The sequence below is a fragment of the Lynx canadensis genome, chromosome D1, assembly GCF_007474595.2.
Source record: "Lynx canadensis isolate LIC74 chromosome D1, mLynCan4.pri.v2, whole genome shotgun sequence".
NCBI classification, from domain to species: Eukaryota; Metazoa; Chordata; class Mammalia; order Carnivora; family Felidae; genus Lynx; species Lynx canadensis.
In genome coordinates this window covers 65554352-65573395 of record NC_044312.2, presented here as the reverse complement: position 1 = coordinate 65573395, position 19044 = coordinate 65554352, and the positions used below count along the sequence as shown (strand labels likewise).

Below are 19044 nucleotides of genomic sequence, written 5' to 3'. Positions count from 1 at the left end.
AGAAGGAAAACCCAAAGACATGTGGCAACCACAGGACTCTTTTTGCTGACAGAAAACTAGTTATTCCTCCCTCTGGGGCCTTGCCTTGAGCCCCTGCAGGAGACGGAGGTAACTTCTTCTTCTTGTGAAGCCAGGAAAACCACCAAGGGTGAGGAGTGTGGGGAAAGTGATCCTCTGGTCTCTGATTTCCACTCTCATTCACTTGTGAATATTTGCCAACTTCCATGTTCAGACAATCATTTCTGATCTTCCAGCTCAGGGGCTAGTTACAAGGCCAGGAGCACAAGAGATAAGGTTTCAAAAACAGATAAGTGGTTCTGGCTGGAAGTTCTCTTGGGAGAGAGGGAGACAAAACCAGCTGGAGGGTGGGGTTGCAGGTTGGAGATTACAGATTCTTGACCTGAACCTCAAAGATTATCTTTTCTCTTCCAGAATGTAATACCCTCAACGGGCTGGTGTCAGAGGTGTTTATCCGGTTCTTTGTGGAGACTGTTGGGCACTACTCCCTCTTCCTGACCCAGAGTGAGAAGGGGGAGAGGGCCTTTCAGCGAGAAGCCTTCCGCAAGTCTGTGGCCTCCAAGAGCATCCGCCGTTTTCTGGAGGTTTTTATGGAGTCTCAGATGTTTGCTGGCTTCATCCAAGACAGGGAGCTAAGAAAGTGTCGTGCAAAGGGTAAGGCCAGAAGAGCTTGGGGTTGGGGGCTACGGGCCCTCTCCTCTATGTTTTCTGCTACTACAGGGCTGAATAGTTAGGTACTGTGATGGAAACTCTTCGGTATCATCAGCGAGGGCCAGTCCTCCTAACATTCCTTTCTTCTCATAGAAACTGCCAAGGGAGCTCTCTTCTGCTCCTGTCCCAGTAGATGCTGTCACAAGACTGTCCGCAGGCTGGAGCCACGTGGTTAGAGAGTAGGACTCCTCTCTACCCAAGAGTGGCATGCCATTGGTTGCCCATCCCCTCCTCAGATGCCTTTCTTATTCAGAGAAAAAGATAAGACTGAGCAATTTCAGGGGTTCTGAGAATCACAGGTTGGAAAAGCCCTTGAAGAAGATTGAGCTAGCTTTCTGTCTGAGGTTGGTGGCAGCCGCCGTTCAGAGGCTCAGCTCACTCTAGGACCTTTTTTATAAAATCTCATCAAGATCTTTCTGTCTAACCTCAGGGTTGTTATTTCTTCTGTGCACTACTACTGCCCATTTAGTTTAACAAATCTTTTGGAACAACACAGTAGAGTGATTTAAGAGGAACTAGAGAAGGTGCCCAGTTCTGAAATCAGGAATGGCATCTTTGCCTTATGGAATACAGTTCAGGGCCAGGGATGTGCACTGGGAGCCAAGGTACTGAGGGCTTCTTGCTTCAGCAATGAACACAGTGAGATGTCATTAATTATAGTTCCAATGAAACAGTCTGAATTCTAACAAGATGCTGCCATAAATTATAATTGCAGATCTTCAGTTTCTCCATTTTGGGGATCTGTGCCCATGATCCCCTCCAATAGGCCTCCCCTTTCCTCCCTGCAATGACTGTTTTCTTCCCTGTTCCTCCTCTTTCCCAGGCCTCTTTGAGCAGCGAGTGGAGCAGTATTTAGAGGAACTCCCAGACACTGAACAGAGTGGGATGAATAAGTTTCTCCGAGGTTTGGGTAAGAAGCATGGTCACTGATGAGATGGGTGTTCAGCAAGCAGGCTGTGTCCAAACTTCTCTAAACCAGTACCATCATTGGATATTTATATTGGGGCTGTAGACCGAACAGTAAGAGATCCCCTGGCAAAGAGGTTCCCAGCCCAGTGCTCCAAGACCATTTACCGCATTTACCAAACTGCAGAACCAGGAGAAACCACAGATCCCTACATAAATCAGGTCTTTTTCAGTGTACTCCTTCCTGAGTGAATATGAGGATGTTAGGGGCAGGGAGCTTTTCTCTAGGCCATAAAGGAGTCTACAGAAGTCGAGGTGCTAGAGTGTCCTTCTCTGAAAACCTCCACTCCCTTGAAAGAGCTCAGCCAATTAAATCATGGAATCATACAATGTCTCAGTTTAAAGGGAAATTGGGGCCAAAGAAGCTAAATAGCTTGCCCATATAGCCCCACAGTGATTGATACCAGTGCCCTAATTAGAGCTTTAGCATATTTTCAATGCCCTGAATCAGATCTGTCACAGCTGAAGTCCAGTCTTTCTAATCCTGTCTCCCACTGAGAGGGAGGGTTAGGGCTATTGGAAGAATTGATAATGAAACATTCTCACTCTTGCCCTCTCTGACCCACAGGCAACAAAATGAAGTTCCTCCACAAGAAGAATTAAGCCCCTTTCCCAGTAAGAGTCCAGTGCCTTGCAGAGCCTGGAGCCTGTGGAGGGGGCCAGCTTGGGACCCTCTGGGCCAACTGTGGCTGCTCTGCCCCCACAGACCCCACCTCCCAAGCCAGCCCACCTCTGCCTTCACGATATCCCAGGATACTGTTTGTAAATAATCTGCTGTAAGCTTTCTTATCTCTTTTTGTAACAAGCAAAGAGAATCTGGTAAATATTTGTATATTCCCAAGGGGCTGGGTGCTGGCGACTAGCCAATTATGTGCAGCTGACTGTCTCAGCCGAACCACTGATCTTTCCCTGGAGGCTCCTGGCCTGCCTGCCTGAGGTCCCTGCTGCCAGTCTTGGGCCCTGGAGTGCAGATGCTGTCTTGTTCTGTACAGGACTTTTTTTTTTTTTTAATCTTAGAGTTTCTATTTTTTTCTAGTAGTCCCCTCCCCTGACCCTCTGTTTTTGAAAGGCAAAGGCCAATCAATCCCCATTTGCAGTATGGTACCAGGCTCTCAGGTCTGGCCTTCTCTTGTTCCTCCTACCTTTGTGATGGTCAGTGAGTCATGGGAAGCCCACCCCTCCACCCCCCAGCTGTGCCAGGGATCTCTGGGCCCAGCTCCCAGTCTGTGGTGGCCATGATGCGGTACAGGGCATCCCTCCTTCCCACCATCTACGGGTGTTCTCAATAAACAGTGTACAGTTGTTTGGGCCCAGAGCCCTATGTGTTCCTCGGCTTTATTCATTATCTAGAGTTCTCTCTCCTGGGGGAAGGACTGAGATAGGCCAATCAGGAATGAAACACCATCATGTAGGGAGTTGAGTACCTCATTAAGAGTTTAGCTTTAGTGTGAGTCACTTACCTCCCCTGAAATCAAGTTCTCTAGCTTGAACTGTGTGACTGGTCTTAGAAGATACCTAGTCATCTTTCTTGTTCACCTTTCCTCTTCAGTAACCCAACTGTTCAGACTCTCCGTACATGTTCCCACGGATGCAAAGAATGCTCAGTGCTTTTGGCCCCACTGTTAGGTGAATCTTAACATTTTCCTATTTAGTATGAAGCCCTTAAGATATGATTGAGTATCCTGATATTGCTGGGGTGAAACTCCGCAAAAGCCAACACAGGCTTGCTCATAGCTCTGGTCTGCTGCCTACAGCTCTTCTGTCATTCTGTGACTAGTTTTTCCTGTTGGAACCCGAGGTTTGCATGCAGAAAGTTCTGCTACATTTCATGGAAAAGCAAGAAGAGAAACAGGGTGGGAAATATAGGTGGCTTAGGCTTTCCACCCACCCAACGCTTTCGCAGAGTAGAGACCTTGAAAATTGCCAAGATGAGGCATTCAGCTGGAATTCTTTTCACTGGAATTTGGTTTGGGTTTGGCAGGATTTGAACCAAGGAGTAGAGCTTTTCTCTCCTTCCACCCTGGCCTACTTAAACAGGAGACAAAACCCTATCCTGAGTCCCTTCCCTTCTCCCTGTTTCCACTGATGTCTGCGCAGGTCCCAACCTGTCTGTGGCTTGAGGTTGCTAACTGCCTCATAAAGCAAAGTAGCGGGTTTGTCTTCTGGGAAGGCAAAGTTGTCTTCTCTGAAAAAGCCTACTGTATAGTTGGTTTTGGCATCTTCCAGGTATAGAGAGAAAACTGCTTATAACCATAAAGTCCAGAGTCCAGTGCAGTTACCGTCCTTGGCTTCATGATAGTCATAGAAGTGGATTCTTTAACAATATAATAATAATTTCCAAAAGGTGCTCCTTCTTTCCTTCTCTTATTTCCTCTTTTTTAACGTGATTTCAAAGAACACTTAAGACGTGATCAGATCACATGATATATAGGTATAAATGCTTTTTTTAGAAAATTTGAAACTTTTATATATCTTTAAAATCTTAAGATACCTAAGATTAACCCAAAGGATTCCTTCCTCCTATGATGGCCACAGTTCTCATCCTAATTCAGGTAATCAGTACTGGCACATGATGCCTCTGGTTGGGCTGCAAAGGTCCATATGGTGAGTATTATGGACAAGACACAGAAATTTCTGGGGGGAATGTAGAGGAGGGTATGACCAGGGGATCTGGTGTGGGGTTGACAAAAAGTGGTCAGACCTTTTTTAAAAAAAATTTTTTTTTAATGTTTATTTTTGAGAGAGAGAGAGAGAGAGAGAGAGAGACAGAGCATGAGCAGGGGAGGGGCAGAGAGAGGGGGAGACACAGAATCGGAAGCAGGCTCCAGGCTCCGAGCTGTCAGCACAGAGCCCGACACGGGGCTCGAACTCATGAACTGTGAGATCATGACCTGAGCCGAAGTCGGACACTCAACTGACTGAGCCACCCAGGCTCCCCCAAAAGTGGTCAGGACTTCTTTCCAAGCTCTGTTTCACATGGTCTCTTGACCCCTAAACAGATGGTTCTCAACCCTATCACCATCCAACACTACTTTTCTATAGCAAATACTCTTAACTCTACCCTTTACTATCTTGAAATGAAATTCATAGATAATATAACCTACCTAAACACATCTTAACTTTAATATAAATAGGGATAAATAAAAGTATTTTGTTTTAACATGTATTTAAATATGTAAATGCTTGGGCACAGATACACTTAGAAGACACAGTGAGGTCAAATGCTCACACCTATACATAGAGTTACTGTGAACGCAGTAGCTACACATGCAGACAGGGAAAAGTGTTTTGTATTAGTAACTCAGATTCTACTGAGTACGTACTAAGAGAGTTGAACAACTTTTGGTAGTATTCTGAAGAAAACCCAGTACGAACTTCCATTGACTTAAACAGCATTTGGAATCCTGGAAAGCTGAGAAGTATATGAACTGGAACAAAAAAAGCTTTTTTATTACGTGTAAAATGATCTAAACTAAAATTTTCTTTGTTGTTTGGAATCAACCCCATACATGGCAGGACATTTAGCACCATGCTTGGTTGCTTCCCCTCCCTGTGACAAAAACTTCCCTCCCCATTTATTTCCAAATTGCACCCCCTAAAGGGTGGTATTGCCACCATTGAGAACAAATGTCCTTAAATAGTGCCTTTCTGACAACCCTGGGTCCGTTGCTCAGGGGTAATACAGTGCTGTCTCCTTTACCAGAAGCCCCAATATCTGTGGAGTGTCAGCCCTCTATTCTGGAGTTTAAAAAGGTCCAGGGTTTTCTCCTCAATCAGTATGGTAGAGCAGGGCAGGCTGCCCCATTATATCTTTAAATGCTTATTTTCTCTCTCTCTCTCTCTCTTTCTTTACTAAGTAACCATGCTCTGTAAGCAGTAGTGTCAAAAATGAGGAGAGGAGTGTGGGCTTAAGGGCAGTATTTTGAAGGAGTGCCCCTGGAAAACGGTATTATTCCAACTCTGGCTCACATCGAATGGTGTGTGAAATTAGAGACCTAAGAAAATCACTCTGATTATAATCACAGCTCAGTTATATTTTTGTTAAAAATAATACCCTTTATTTCCCATGTAGACTTGTAACTTACCTTGTACCCAAAATGACTTATTTATAAAGATACATAAACTATTTTTTTTAAAAAAACTTAAAGCGGGAATAAAAGTAAAACAAAGAGCCAGAATGAAGCATAATGAATGCTTTAACACTTTTAAGGATGATACACAAAATTATTTTCTTGAGCCAGATAATGTGGTGGTATGCATTACAAAACATCTTAGGTTTATTTGCCTATGCAGGTGGTGGTGGGTATCATATAAAAGGTCATGAAAACTCTAGACCAAGAGAAAATATTACTTTTCAGTACTGGCAAGCTATTGGTAGCTTTCAAATTATTTTCTGTCCATTTATATTGCCTTTTAATATGAAAATAATATGCATTTGGGTAAGCAAGAAACTCAAACTACTGAAACATACATCTCTCCCAAAGTTCATGAGGAAATGCCGGCTCAGTTTTATGTTCTTCCAGAATATTCCCGCGTGTGTACAAGCAGGTACCCAAAATAACTTGAACATAGCCGGCGCTCATCTTTTTGAAAACTGAAACTAATTCTGAGAAGTTTGGAAATTCCCCTTCTAACGTGTATAAAGGCCATGTTAACGCAAGTGAGGCCGAAGCAGGATCTAAAGCGCTGTGAGGTTAGCTGGGCCCCCCCCTCCCCCCGGGAGCGGGCCGGTATTTAACTCCCCCACCCGGCCTTGCAGGGGAAAGTCTCCCGGCCGCGCGACGCAGCGCGGCCCGCCCCCTGCCGGAACTGGCTGAGCACTGAAACTGAGCAGACGCCGAAAGGGCTTCCGGCCGTAGGAGTGGTAAAGGTCAACGTGACCCCGGAACCAGAACTTCACACACGCCGGAAGTAGTTCTCAGGGGCTGACGGAACAGAGCTGCCTAACGTGGGTGTTGAATGACGGCGTCGCCAAGGTGGGGCGGTGTACGCCCGTGAGTGCAGGCACAGGAGTGCCAACCTCTGCAGGTCTCTGGCTGTCATCCCCGTAGCCTCCCTTCCAATGGAGGCGGATGTTGACGCTGAGCCTACCCAGGCAGAAGGCACGTATTTGAATTTAAAACAATTCTTTTTAGCAGATTTTGATAACGGGGTCCCATTTTGCAATTATGTGGCCGTTATTGCCAACAAAGCTTGTTATAGCTACAGCCTCGAGGTTTGAATAAAAATATAAAGCACATGTACCTTAGGCCGGAAGTTATCTCCTTGGCAATTCAATCTTATGGAAAATTTAGCTGTTAACCTTATGTGCTTGGTAACAATGTTTTTCACAATTTGAATAGGTAAACGAATGGTTTAAGGAAATGGGAGTTACAGGGGTATCTGACAAAATTCTGTTCCCCATGTATGGGTGGGCGTTAACTCTATATACATATATCAGCTACTAGAGACCTAGCAGTAGGGGCCTCTGTGCTTACAGGGCAGGCTCAAAGCTTAGCAGTTTCAACATTTTGTTACCTCCGCGTGGACCACTGTTAATCTAAGCAGTGGTACCTTGCACTCAACTGAAACAAAGTCACAGTGTAATGTTTGCATTTGGTCCCATCAAATGAGCCAAATGGTCACTACAGGTCTGCTAGGAACATGAACGTATGGCTTTTCATTGGTCACTTAACTTCCTTGGCATTAAACCTGCAAAAAAAAAAATCAAAGCATCTGCCAACTTGTTAGTTGTAGATGCTTGAGTAAATGAACCAGGCAACTGACCCTGCCCTTCCCAGGCCAGGTACATGGTCTGGTACCTCAACTGTCTTCGACTTAAAATAGCTGAGGGACTTTCACGTTCAGGATGTCCATTTACAACAGGATTGGAAGGAGTATTATCCCACTCAACCCCATCCTGTTTATGGACAGTGAGGCTACATGGTACAAATAATGAATTTCCAAGAAAGACCCTGGCTATTAAGGAACTAATTTTCATCTATCTTTCACTAAACCCAACCTGTCCAGGCCTAACCATTTTGCTGGTCAGCCCTACCCCAATTCACCCAATCACCAAGTCCTGTCCATTGGGTCTTGTGAATCCTACTTTGTTTTCTCATTCCCATTTCCTTGTTTCTCCCACTGTAGCCCACTCCCTAACTACATTCTCCCTTGAATGCTTACTGCCCACCTAACACTTGCTTAACTTTTCCAAGTTGGTAAGCATGTATGCTCTTTCCTCTGCTTTGATCATTTTGCCTTGACTTAATCAGACCAAGGGGCTTTTCTTGTCTGCTTCCCTAACTGTCAAAAAGGTTTAGTAAAGCCTTCCATTTTACTTAATCCACACAATCCTCAATTTTAAAGATGAGAAAACTGGACTAAACTTAAGCCACCACAGCTGTTATGGTTTGGACTGCAATCTCAAACTTCATCTCAATCTTTTAAGATACTGTATTTATACATCTTTGGATCTTCAGTGTCTATTTGGAATCAATTAAACATTACTCTTATCAACTATAACCTGTTTAAACTGATGGCCTCAGCTTCCATTTATAGGTACACTATGGGAAAACCCATGGGTTTTATCTTCCTCCATCAGGACTATTACAGAGAAGCAAATCCAAATGATAAAGTTGTTTGTACAAGGGAGGAAAGCCTTCCTGGCACTTTTCTTAACCAAATCTACAAAGTTTGCTCCCCTGTGCTTCCTTATGTTTGAGGGTCTACAAAGTCCTCACCTGATTCCAGCTTCTGGCTTTTAGGATTTCCCAAATTCTATACTAGGTACATTTCAGACCAGAATCATTAATATCTCATGATGTATTTCTTTGAACATTACGACTCCTCTGCACAAGGACACAGGCTTTCTAGATTCCAAACCACTCTGATGTGTAAAAGCCCTGGTGCACTTAACATTCAGATTGGTAGGCCCCATCTCAAGATTTTGGTTATGACTAGAACAGTACAAGATGAGGGAGCCAAGGAGGAAAAACTTTAGTTTCAGGAATTACATCTTTCACAATTGCTTCAATCCTAACACATTGTTCACTATTTAAAATGTGCCTATCAAACTGAGTCTTCCTCTTTCCGGGTGCCTGGCTCAGTCAGTAGTGCATGCAACTTGATCTCTGGGTTATGAGTTAAAGCCCCCACACTGGGTGTACAGCTTACTTCAAAACAAAACAAAACAAACCCCTCCACACACAAAAATCCCGAATCTCCCCCCTGAGAGCCATGCATGACAGTTAAGGGTATTCTCCCACTCACTGTATTTTCAGAGTATACAATGCAAAACAGGCCTTTCAACTCTAAGATCCACAAATATGCTATCAACTTTATAAATGTTCAAGGTAGGTAATGGGCCAAGTCCTTTTAAGTACTGGTGCTATCTCTTGCACATTTTCTGAGTTGGCAAAGGAGCTCAGGCCCTCATACCCTTACTCCTGGATCTGTTACGTGGCTTTCAAATGTACAGGTAAGAGAGGCAGGGGTGCTAAAGAACTTACACCCAGACCAGAAGAGAAAAGCAGTTGTTAGTATTTAATGAACCTCTCTCCATGTGGCTTCAGGCTACCAGGACACAGGCTCCCCCCACACCCTTAATCTTCTCCTCAGCTCTTCTACTGAAGAATTTGGCCTTCACGATGACAGGCTGTTTGGGGAGCTTTCCCTTTCCCAATACTTTGTAGTAGCCCTGGAGAGATTGGGAAAAAGAAAAAAAAAAAAAAGAGTTCATAACACACACCATTGCAGGTACCAACTTCCTGATGCGTATAAAAAAAGATGTCTGCCAATCTGCTCCATCTAGGAACTGGGAGGGCATGTTTCTGATCTGGGCACTACCGGGGGCACAGAATGCCCTCGCCAGTGAATCAAGACCAGTGGATTCTCTCTGAGGACTCTAGCACACCAGGACAAGAGATGTGTCAGGATGTGACTCTAGCCTCAGGCAAAGCACAAACTCCCCTCTCCAATTACTAGCTGATTAACAACAAAAAAAGAAAAAGAAAAAAAAAGAAAGGGAAAACCACATTCCCAGCAGTATTCCAAGAAGTCCTGACCATGAAAATTGCTCAAGTGATGTTACACAGGGAAAAGGGATCTAAAACTTAATTGAAAGCCCCCTTAAGATTTAGAATACCTCCACACCCATGGGAGCTGACACTACGCCCAGAGCTCCAAAAAGATACAGAAAAATCCTTTGTCATCATCAGTGTTTTGGGGTGTGGGTGGGAATCTCTTCAGATAATGTAGCTCCTTAAATAACAATCAAACATATTAGGACTTTATTCTGTAAGGGGAATAAAGATTCAAGAGCTGTGCCTCATGTAAGCAGACCAGAGCCAGTTGAGTTAACATACTGCCAAAAGCTCAGGCCAGAAATGCAAACCTGTACAAATCAGGGCAACAGTGGGAATGAAATTATGGATTGGAAAAACATTCAAGAAAGAACAAATACAAGTACTTGAATGAATGAGGGACTGGAAAGATTATTATTCTTCCAATGTTTTGCTTGAATCACAATTGAGCTCAATTTTGGTGAGTTAGCTGTGACAATTCTATCAAAAGGTGGACCAGTCTGAGGGCACCTGGGTGGCTTAGTCGGTCAAGTGTCCAACTCTTTATTTCGGCTCAGGTCATGATCTCATAGTTTGTGGAATTGAGCCTTGCAACAGAATTCTCTCTCTGCCGCTCCCCACTCCTGCATGCAAGTAATCTCTTGCTCTCAAAATACACATTTTTTTTTTTTTTTAAAAGGTGGAACTGTCTAAATATTTTTTTTTCTTTTTTTTTTTTTTCAACGTTTATTTTTATTTTTTGGGACAGAGAGAGACAGAGCATGAACGGGGGAGGGGCAGAGAGAGAGGGAGACACAGAATCGGAAACAGGCTCCAGGCTCCGAGCCATCAGCCCAGAGCCTGACGCGGGGCTCGAACTCACGGACCGCGAGATCGTGACCTGGCTGAAGTCGGACGCTTAACCGACTGCGCCACCCAGGCGCCCCAAAGGTGGAACTGTCTAGTAGATAACTGGGTATGGATTCCAGGCAGGAGATCAAGTAGATTAGATTACGAAGAATTTTAAGACGCAAGAACCATATAAAGGTAACAAATATTCACTCACCGATCGCACCACATCAATGATAGGAGCAGCTCCAGTCTTGTTTTTGGCAGCATTTACCCGTGTCTGCTCACTGACCAAGGTCCACAGTTTATCAAGGTTAACAGTTGGGCAGAAGCTCTGGTTCCTTTTTAAGTGGTAATGCCTCATACCAACTTTTCCAAAGTAACCTGGATGACTGGGAAGAGACGGGCAATCACTTTAATGATCTCCCTTTAGTGACGTTTACCATCCTCACTGTCCATCTCCCTCAGTTATAGTGTAAATTGTTCACTGGTGGATTATAGTGAAAATAGCAGATACCCCATTCGTTGCTGAATTAAAACAAATCTTTAAGAAAAGCCTCCAAAGATGTTCAGGAGTAAAAAACTACCCTTATTTCAAGGAACCAGAAGTCACTTAGAAAGTAAGAGGCAGTGCCAAGACTAAAGGTCTTCCAGCTCACTTGACAGCATTTTATGGAAAATCAACACATTCTTAGAATAGAGGTTTTCTAAGCAAATTTGAGGGAATAAGTGAATCTAACAGGTATACAGGTTAATCTGATGCATGTCACTAACCCGGTGACTGACTATGCCATGAGGGTCACAGCCAGTGAATAAGGTCAGCAATTACTCTTCGAGGACTCTAGCACACCAAGGCAATAGCTGATACCCAAGCGTGACTCTAGCCTCGATGACAAGTTCTCAGTTCACATCAAATGGTAACCTGGTGAAAGGTAAAAGCCAGGAACAGACGAGGCTTTTGAGTGGTAAGAGGCTTGCTTCCCATTAAAGGTGTTCTAGGGCAGCCCTCTGCCCCTAAATGCAGACTGCCAGTGCCAGTGAAAAGTACAGTACAGCTAAGAGGCACTCACTATTTGTCAAAGTTGATCCTGTGGTGATGCATGCCACCAGCATTACCCCGGCCTCCTGGGTGCTTCCGGTGCTTGCCTGAAAGAATACAAAATTACAGTTAACATAGCCCTCACCAGCCCCTCAATTCTTCTCCCAAAACCATTTCCCCACATTTCTGCATCTCTACTTATCTTGTTCCCAGTCTACAATACCTCTCTAAGCATTGCTATTCCTTCAAACTCCAGGTGAAACATCTCTATGCAGTGTTCCACATCACAGCACTATCCACAGTGCTCCATGCCTTCAATCAATTCAACACTTTGCCCCAGTTTTCATTCATTCCTCCAAATGATGTGAAATTCCCTAAAAATGGAGTACTGGTGAGAATTCTCACAGGGGAAAGAAAAAAAACAGCTAACATTCAAACTTAATCCGAATGACCACACAAAGCTAACCCACTTCTACCCTACCTACTTCCTGGCTAGCTAAGCACCCGACAGGGAGTTCAAAGCAGACCGGGATGGGACGCCGGCACTTACCAATGCGGCCGTGGCCATGGCTCACGTGGCCCCGAAGTTTGCGGGTCTTTCTCAGTCTGGATGGCTGTATGAAAAAAGGTGCTTGGTATTAAGGCCAAAGGGAGGTAGGTGTGGCAGGGGGCCAACTTGCCCGTCTGCGAGGCGTCTGTAGGCCTGGGGAATTAAGATCTGCTTTGCAGCACATTCAGCAAAGTTGATATTACGAACTGGCCTGGGGACAAGCGGCCTCATCAGGGCGGCGCCCAAGCGCGCCGGCCCGCATGTCTCAGAGACCCAAACTCCGAGCGGAGCACGCGGCCCCAAGGTCCCAGGCCCCTGCCGGGCACCCTGCGCTGAGGCCTGCCATGCGCGGCCTGGGAGACCGGGCTAAGGTGAGGGGTGGGTGGTTGGGGTGCAACGCGAGTGGAGCTCGCGGCCTGAACCAGCAACAACGGGGAAGCACGAAAATAAGCACCTACCATGTCGGCGGCCCAGAAGAAAGAGGGAGGCCTCCGCGAAATCTCGCGGTACTGACAACGGAGGCGGAGCCAATGAGACTCACTTCCGGCCAGGGAGACCCGGCCTTGGGCGGGGCCTCTTGGGTCTCGCGGGTCTCGCGTGACTACAAGGCTGGCCCCTGCTTCTTTCTGCGGGGTGTCCTGGTCCTCTCCAGGAAATACCAGTGGCCCTGACGTGTGGGAGTCGTGCTGGTCGCTATCTTCTTTCGCTCTGGCTCTGAGGCTGAGAGCTTTCGCGGAATCCGTCGCTTGGGGCGCTGTATGGTCCAAGCTGTCGCGGTGACTTGGCCCTGGAACCCGACTAGGCCACCGTACCCGTCAGACGCCCCAGTTCTGAGTCGTCCAACGCGTCTCGCTCCGTTCTTGCGGTCTGCTCGGCCCTGGCGGTAGCGGTTGCCGTCTTGTCTCCCAGCAGCAGTGAGGATTCGCGAGACGCTATTTGATCCTCAGTGTGCTTACCGGTGTCTCGCTCTGCTACCTGTGGAGTCTTTCACTAGATGTCTCCACCACCCACCGGCACCTGCTGACCTACACTCCAGGGAGGCGTTCGGTCTTAATTCCTCCTTTGCCCTTGTGCTATCTTCTGGGCCTCCACAGATTGAACAATCTGATATACTTCAGGCACCAGTATACCTGGTTGCTTTATGGTCCTTTATATACAGACTCTGTAAATACTTTTTCTAACCACCCAGTTTGAATTTTCACTTGAACCTAGTTGACATGGCCGTGACCTCCCTCTCCTGGACTAGAGAATCCCTGTTCACTTCGACCCAGTGCAAGTGTCTTTTTTCCTGTGAAACTTCTCTGACCCATTCAGTCATTGTTGCTTACTTTCCCCACTTGTGCCCTCACACAATCAAGTACATAGCTCTTATATAATTCTTGATCCACATTTGTCTTCCGTACTAGACCAAATTCCTTAACGGCTCAGGAATATTTTCTTTTATCCATGCACTCCCAGTTCCTGGCATGTAGTGCATGTTCAACAAATTATTAAGTGACCGAATGTAACTACTCTCACCTCCCTGTCTTCACTAACTGGAAGAGCCCTCTTTCGAGTCTCAATCAGTGTTCGAAATCCCATTCTTTCAATTACTCTGTGTGTGTATTTATTTTCCCTGCCCCATTCCTGTCAGCTAAAATATATTTTAGCTAAATATCCTAAATTCTCCCTGACTGTCTTCTACCTGCTACCCTGGCTTTTTCCTTTACAGCCAAGCTCCCCAAAAGCGAAGTCTACAAATTCTGTCCATTTGTTCATTTCCCATTCATTGTTTAATCCACTGTAATCTAGCCCTCAGCTACACTACTTCAATGAAATTGCTCTTTTTCGAAGCATCAATTAAACAAATACCAGTTGAATGGACTCTTCCTATTCCTCATACCACTTCTCTCTGTTGTACTTTACCTCTTTCACTTCTTTATAGAAATTCTTGCCTTCTTCTTGTCTCTCTGGCCACTTCACAGCCTTTTCAGGTTCTTCTAATTTTATGAACCATTCAAGTGGTGATATTTTTCACCCTCCGGTTCTTGCTCTTTATCTTTTCACAATACACAGTCTTCTTGGGTGAATTTATTTTGGGTGGCTTCAATTCACAATGTTATTGCTGAGCTCCACACTCATGTGTTTACTTAATTTCTGATTATTATTCCTTGGACATTCTACAGACAAACTAGGTAAACATATTCAAAGACTTCAATTTTCCTTTCTCACCGGTGCCTTCTCCTTTATACTGTATCTTGGTGAGTGGTGCTCATGTCCACTTAGATAGTGATGTCATGGACACCTGAAAATTGTTCCCGAGCCTTCTTTTCCTCTAATACACTGTCACCATATCCGTTTGTTCTCTATCTCCAATCTGCTTCCTCCTTTCAAGCCCCCATGACACTGCCTTCATTAAGACCCTCATCATGTCTCTTATCCCGAGTTCAGCATCCTCCTGTGGCACCCTGCCTGCATTCTAACTCTCCTCCAGTCCCTTCATCCTTCACACCTCTGCCAGGTTAATCTTCCCAAAACATAACTTTCATCCTTTCACTTACTTGATCAAAAAGTTGGATAGCTCCCTATTACCTACAGAAAGGCCTATGTGCCTTTCCAAACCAACCTCAGCTTTTCCTCTTATACCAGCTTTCTACTGTAGCCAAACTTGCTACGTCCATTCTACCTTTTTGCCTGTGCTGGTGCCATTTCTCATGCCTATACTGCTCATCTTATTCCTGAACAGATATCCTGAATCTCCCTCAACGTTTAGGGCCCACCTTATATTCTGCTTCTTCCCAGAACACTCCAGTCCAGAGTGATAATAGCCAAATACACCTTGCAATCTTACAAATTGCTTCTGCCTGAGAGGTCAACACTACCAGCTCCATTTTATGAATGAGAATGAAAGAATTGAGGCACAGAAGTTTGAATGACTTACCGATGGCTACAGAGCTGCCAAGATACAGAGCCTGGGCCTACCTAGCCTTTAGTCTTCTCTTTCCAGATCTGCTTTTACCTCAGTGACCACTCCCTCTCCTTCAGTCCTCAATCACATACTACCTGTGGCCAGCAGAAACAGGGGTCTTGAGAGTCGGGGGCAAGGTCTAAGAAGAGATCACCCTGTATTTGACATTGAAGTTGGCCAGAAAGTGCACAAGGGATGAACCGAGCTACCTGGAAACTACCCTTGGGAACATGGTCTGTGAATGGAGGTAAGCTGGGCAGAGCTTTGGGAATGAAAGGTAACCATCAAGTGTCTTGTGAGGAGGGCCTAGAGCCAGGACAAATACTGTTCAGGGGGTATAGGTAGGGTTCTGGGTAATTGGCACTGCTTCTGGATAGTTTTGCCAGGTTCTTTGGTTATAGAGGAGCTATATCCTATCCCTCAGGCCATCCATCTGAATGGAAATTCTCCGAGTGGACCAGCACTCTGTGTTGGGTTCTGTGTTCACCTAACATTCTTCTCATTGATGGTTCTATCACGGTGGAGGGAATTCCCTGGGTGATTGTCTGGCTCTGGTTTCTAGCAGGTTCCCTTTCATTCCTAAGGGCTCATGTGTGGTTTGTCAATGTGGGTCAGTTTCCCTAGGCTGACCAGCTCTGAGACAGCAAGTTCTGTATCTGCAAAGTTGAGTAGCATCCAGACATTAGGTATTAGGTAACCTGTCCCTCTCCACCAGGCACACGGAAAGTGCTGAGACATGACCTCTGAGAGGCCTGCTTCTCTGTGACATCTCTTCTGAAGTAGAGTGTGGTCTTGTGACATCTCAGGCATATGGGCTCCCCCAGAGAGTCAGAGCCTCAGAAAATATCTGTGAAATGAGCAGAAGGGAGATGATGCCAGACAGCAGCCTGGCGAGACAGGTAAATGTGGTGCTAACCTTTTCTGGAACCCACGCCTTTCTCTAGGGAACCTTATGAACACACCGCACCCTGAAGAGGGCTCTGGTGGTCTCCTTTTCTTTTTCTCCTCTCTGGGTTCCTGAGTTCCTTAGCAGTCCTTCACATGGCAACAACAGCCTGGGTAGATCCAACCTTGTTTTCTTGCTCTCCATCTTTAGGTTTGGACATTTGGAAAGATTATGTTGCTTTCCTTTTTCAAGTAAAGATTGTTAATTTAAGATGGAAAGAGCCAGGGTTTCTGTTCTTTTTTTTTTTTTTTTTTTTATGTTTTTTTTTTTTTTTTACGTTTATTTATTTTTGGGACAGAGAGAGACAGAGCATGAATGGGGGAGGGGCAGAGAGAGAGGGAGACACAGAATCGGAAACAGGCTCCAGGCTCCGAGCCATCAGCCCAGAGCCCGACGCGGGGCTCGAACTCACGCACCGCGAGATCGTGACCTGGCTGAAGTCGGACGTTTAACCGACTGCGCCACCCAGGCGCCCCTTTAATGTTTATTTTTGAGAGACAGAGTGTGAGCGGGGGAGGGGCAGAAAGAGGGAAACACAGAATGTGAAGCAGGCTCCAGGCTCTGAGCTGTCAGCACAGAGCCCGAAGTGGGCTCCAACTCACGAGCTGTGAGATCATGACCCGAGCCAAAGTTGGACGCCCAACCAATTAAGCCACCCAGGCGCCCTAGGGTTTCTGTTCTTTTTAAGTGAGAGTTCTAGAAAAACTCAGAAATCCTAATGTATTTCAGAAAGGATTTTAAAAATAGCATGTAATAGAAAATCCAGTAAAACATTAAAGAAAATCTTTAAAAATATAAGTATAAACATCTCAAATGATAACACTTTATAATGCTTTTTTATGTCTGAATATTACTTTCAGCTCTTGTCTACGTGGAGACATAGCTATCTACAAAGCTGATGATCATAGCATACAAATCCTTTTGTATTCTGCTTTTCATTTAATACCGTGATATTTTTCTGTATCACTACTCAGTCTTCATGATTATTATTTTTAATATCTTAAGACTGATTTATCTTCAGCATGTACTGTAACTTACTAAGCCATTTTCTCCTGTATTTTTTTTTGTTTCTTTTTGTGTTTTTGGTTGTTGTTCTTATTGTGTTCTTTGCTATTAGAGACAGTGATGCAATGGACATTTGTGTGTATGTGTTTTTTCTTCTTCTATTGAATAGCTTGTCTAGGGTAAATTCCCAGGAGTGAGATTGCTGTATTATAGGGTATGAACATTTTTATGATTCATTTTATGCTGTTTTTTTCCCCAAATGGATTGTACCAATTTATGCACCAGCAGCATGTATAGTTACCACTTTCAGCTACACCAGGCTCGGGGGGTTTTGTTGTTGTTGTTTTGCCTTTATCAGTAGTTTTTGATAAATGGCAATATAGTATTTAGAGAAAAATCCATAGGACCACAGGGTTTTCTTGAGCACAAAGTAAAAATAATCTAATTTGAAGATTAGGAATTTCCAGGAGTCTTTCCTAACGCTGTTGAATAGATTTTTTAAAAATCTCATTATACTACATGGAAAATGTATTCCTAGAAGCTTTGTTGCAAGCTAGGGTGGAAAACCTTGCTGCCATTAAACTCAGAATAGCAAAATGTGAAGAGAGGAATTCGAGGATATTAGAGGACAGTTTATCCAATAGCACAACAAGGAAGGGCTTAAATATTTGGATTTTAATTTAATTTCAGATGATAAAATCAGCAGAAAAAACATAGAAGCTTGGGTTCATTTCCTACCCCCTTTTTTTTTTAAGTTTATTTATCTACAGAGAGAGAGCAGGGGAGCGACAGAGAGAGGAGAGAGAGAATCCCAAGCAGGCTCCACACTGTCAGTGTGTGCGGAGCCTGATGTGGGGCTTGAACCCACCAACCACTACATCGTGACCAGAGCTGAAATCTGGAGTCACCCAGGCACCCCTCTACCTCTATTTTTACTAGCTGAATGATATTAAATGAACAACATACTCTCTTTGGATCTTAGTTTTCTTGTTTGTCTAATGAAAAATACTGAGATTTATTCTTTCATTTTAGAAATATTTATTGAGTGCATACTGTGTGTAGACACTATGTATATGTGCCAGGCAGTGAGGAGTGGGGACAATGGTGAACAAGAAAGACTAAGTTCTGTTCTAGGACTGTGTCTAAAATAGACAGTATACAAGTAAACAGATAATATATCATGTTCAAACCATCTAGCATCGAGTGGGTGTTCTCTCATTGCCTAGTGTGTCTCTCTCCTCTTTTCCTCCTGAACTGAATCTTGTTTTGATGATCACTTGCTCTGTACTACCCATGTGAACAGTCTTTGAAATTCTTACCCCCAGTGTGGCATGGAATGACTTGCTCTGCCATTCCTTGGCAAGGCTACAGAAACTCTCAGATCAGGCTGTGGGGTGTTAAAAGGAAGTGATTTGTGAGCAAGGTAATGTTATATGTGAGGCTTTCTGTCCTTCCAGACTTTGACATGTTTCATTTAGTCCTAGTTTCCTGGTTCCATGACTTAGAGCAGAGGTCTCAGGCTGATTACTGGTATATTTTGTTTGACTCATGCTGTTTTCAAGTTTTTATTTTTTTTTTTAATGTTTATTTATTTTTGAGAGAGAGGGAGACAGAGTACCAGTGTGTGTGTGTGTGTGTGTGTGTGTGTGTGTGTGTGTGTGTGGCAGGGAGGGGGGTGGAGAGAGAGAGAGACACACACAGAATCCGAAGCAGGCTCCAGGCTCCGAGCTGTCAGCCCAGAGCACAATGCGGGGCTCAAACTCAGGAGCTGTGAGATCATGACCTTAGCCAAAGTCTGATGCCTAACCACCTGGGCCACCGAGGCACCCCTGTTTTCATGTTTTTAAATTTTAATTAGTTGCCAACGTTTCAGAGTTTAAGTAAAAATTTGGATTTCTGGCGTTTTGAAAAACTAAGATTTGGCAACAGTGGACCCATATTCTTTTTATTATTATTTTTAATGTTTATTCA

At 44.6% G+C, this 19044-nt stretch overlaps 3 protein-coding genes and 2 non-coding genes across 8 annotated transcripts in view; 2 read left to right on the top strand and 3 right to left on the bottom strand.

Annotated features, from left to right (window-relative positions):
* The window catches only part of DENND2B (DENN domain containing 2B), a 158359-nt gene extending 155348 nt beyond the window's left edge, over positions 1-3011 (top strand). For all 4 annotated transcript variants that reach the window (XM_030332095.1, XM_030332097.2, XM_030332094.2 and 1 more), the window contains 3 exons: positions 433-672; positions 1553-1639; positions 2264-3011. In XM_030332095.1, the coding sequence (XP_030187955.1) occupies positions 433-672; positions 1553-1639; positions 2264-2298 (362 nt within the window). In that variant the 3' untranslated portion in view covers positions 2299-3011. The remainder of the gene's footprint in view (positions 1-432; positions 673-1552; positions 1640-2263) is intronic.
* Positions 3012-9200: 6189 nt separating this feature from the next.
* RPL27A (ribosomal protein L27a) lies at positions 9201-12984 on the bottom strand. Its single transcript, XM_030332502.1, has 5 exons — positions 12634-12984; positions 12176-12239; positions 11657-11732; positions 10804-10978; positions 9201-9373 (listed from the first exon to the last, which is right to left on the bottom strand). The coding sequence occupies exons 1-5, from the start codon at positions 12634-12636 to the stop codon at positions 9245-9247; spliced, it is 447 nt and encodes a 148-aa protein (XP_030188362.1). The 5' UTR covers positions 12637-12984; the 3' UTR covers positions 9201-9244.
* On the bottom strand, positions 9499-9629 carry LOC115526633. Its single transcript, XR_003972682.1, has one exon. It is a non-coding gene; the product is annotated as a small nucleolar RNA SNORA3/SNORA45 family (small nucleolar RNA).
* LOC115526634 lies at positions 11348-11477 on the bottom strand. Its single transcript, XR_003972683.1, has one exon. It is a non-coding gene; the product is annotated as a small nucleolar RNA SNORA3/SNORA45 family (small nucleolar RNA).
* TRIM66 (tripartite motif containing 66) overlaps positions 12927-19044 on the top strand; it is a 59078-nt gene continuing 52960 nt past the window's right edge. Inside the window, exon 1 of the mRNA XM_030332499.1 lies at positions 12927-15369. Within this exon, the coding sequence (XP_030188359.1) occupies positions 15318-15369 (52 nt within the window). The 5' untranslated portion in view covers positions 12927-15317. The remainder of the gene's footprint in view (positions 15370-19044) is intronic.

Excerpts from the sequence above, each read along its gene's own strand:
- RPL27A (XM_030332502.1), bottom strand. Across the intron at positions 11,733-12,175 it reads CCATGGCCACGGCCGCATTG|GCAAGCACCGGAAGCACCCA; the intron begins GTAAGTGCCGGC and ends GTATTCTTTCAG. Across the intron at positions 9,374-10,803 it reads TCATTGATGTGGTGCGATCG|GGCTACTACAAAGTATTGGG; the intron begins GTGAGTGAATAT and ends CAATCTCTCCAG.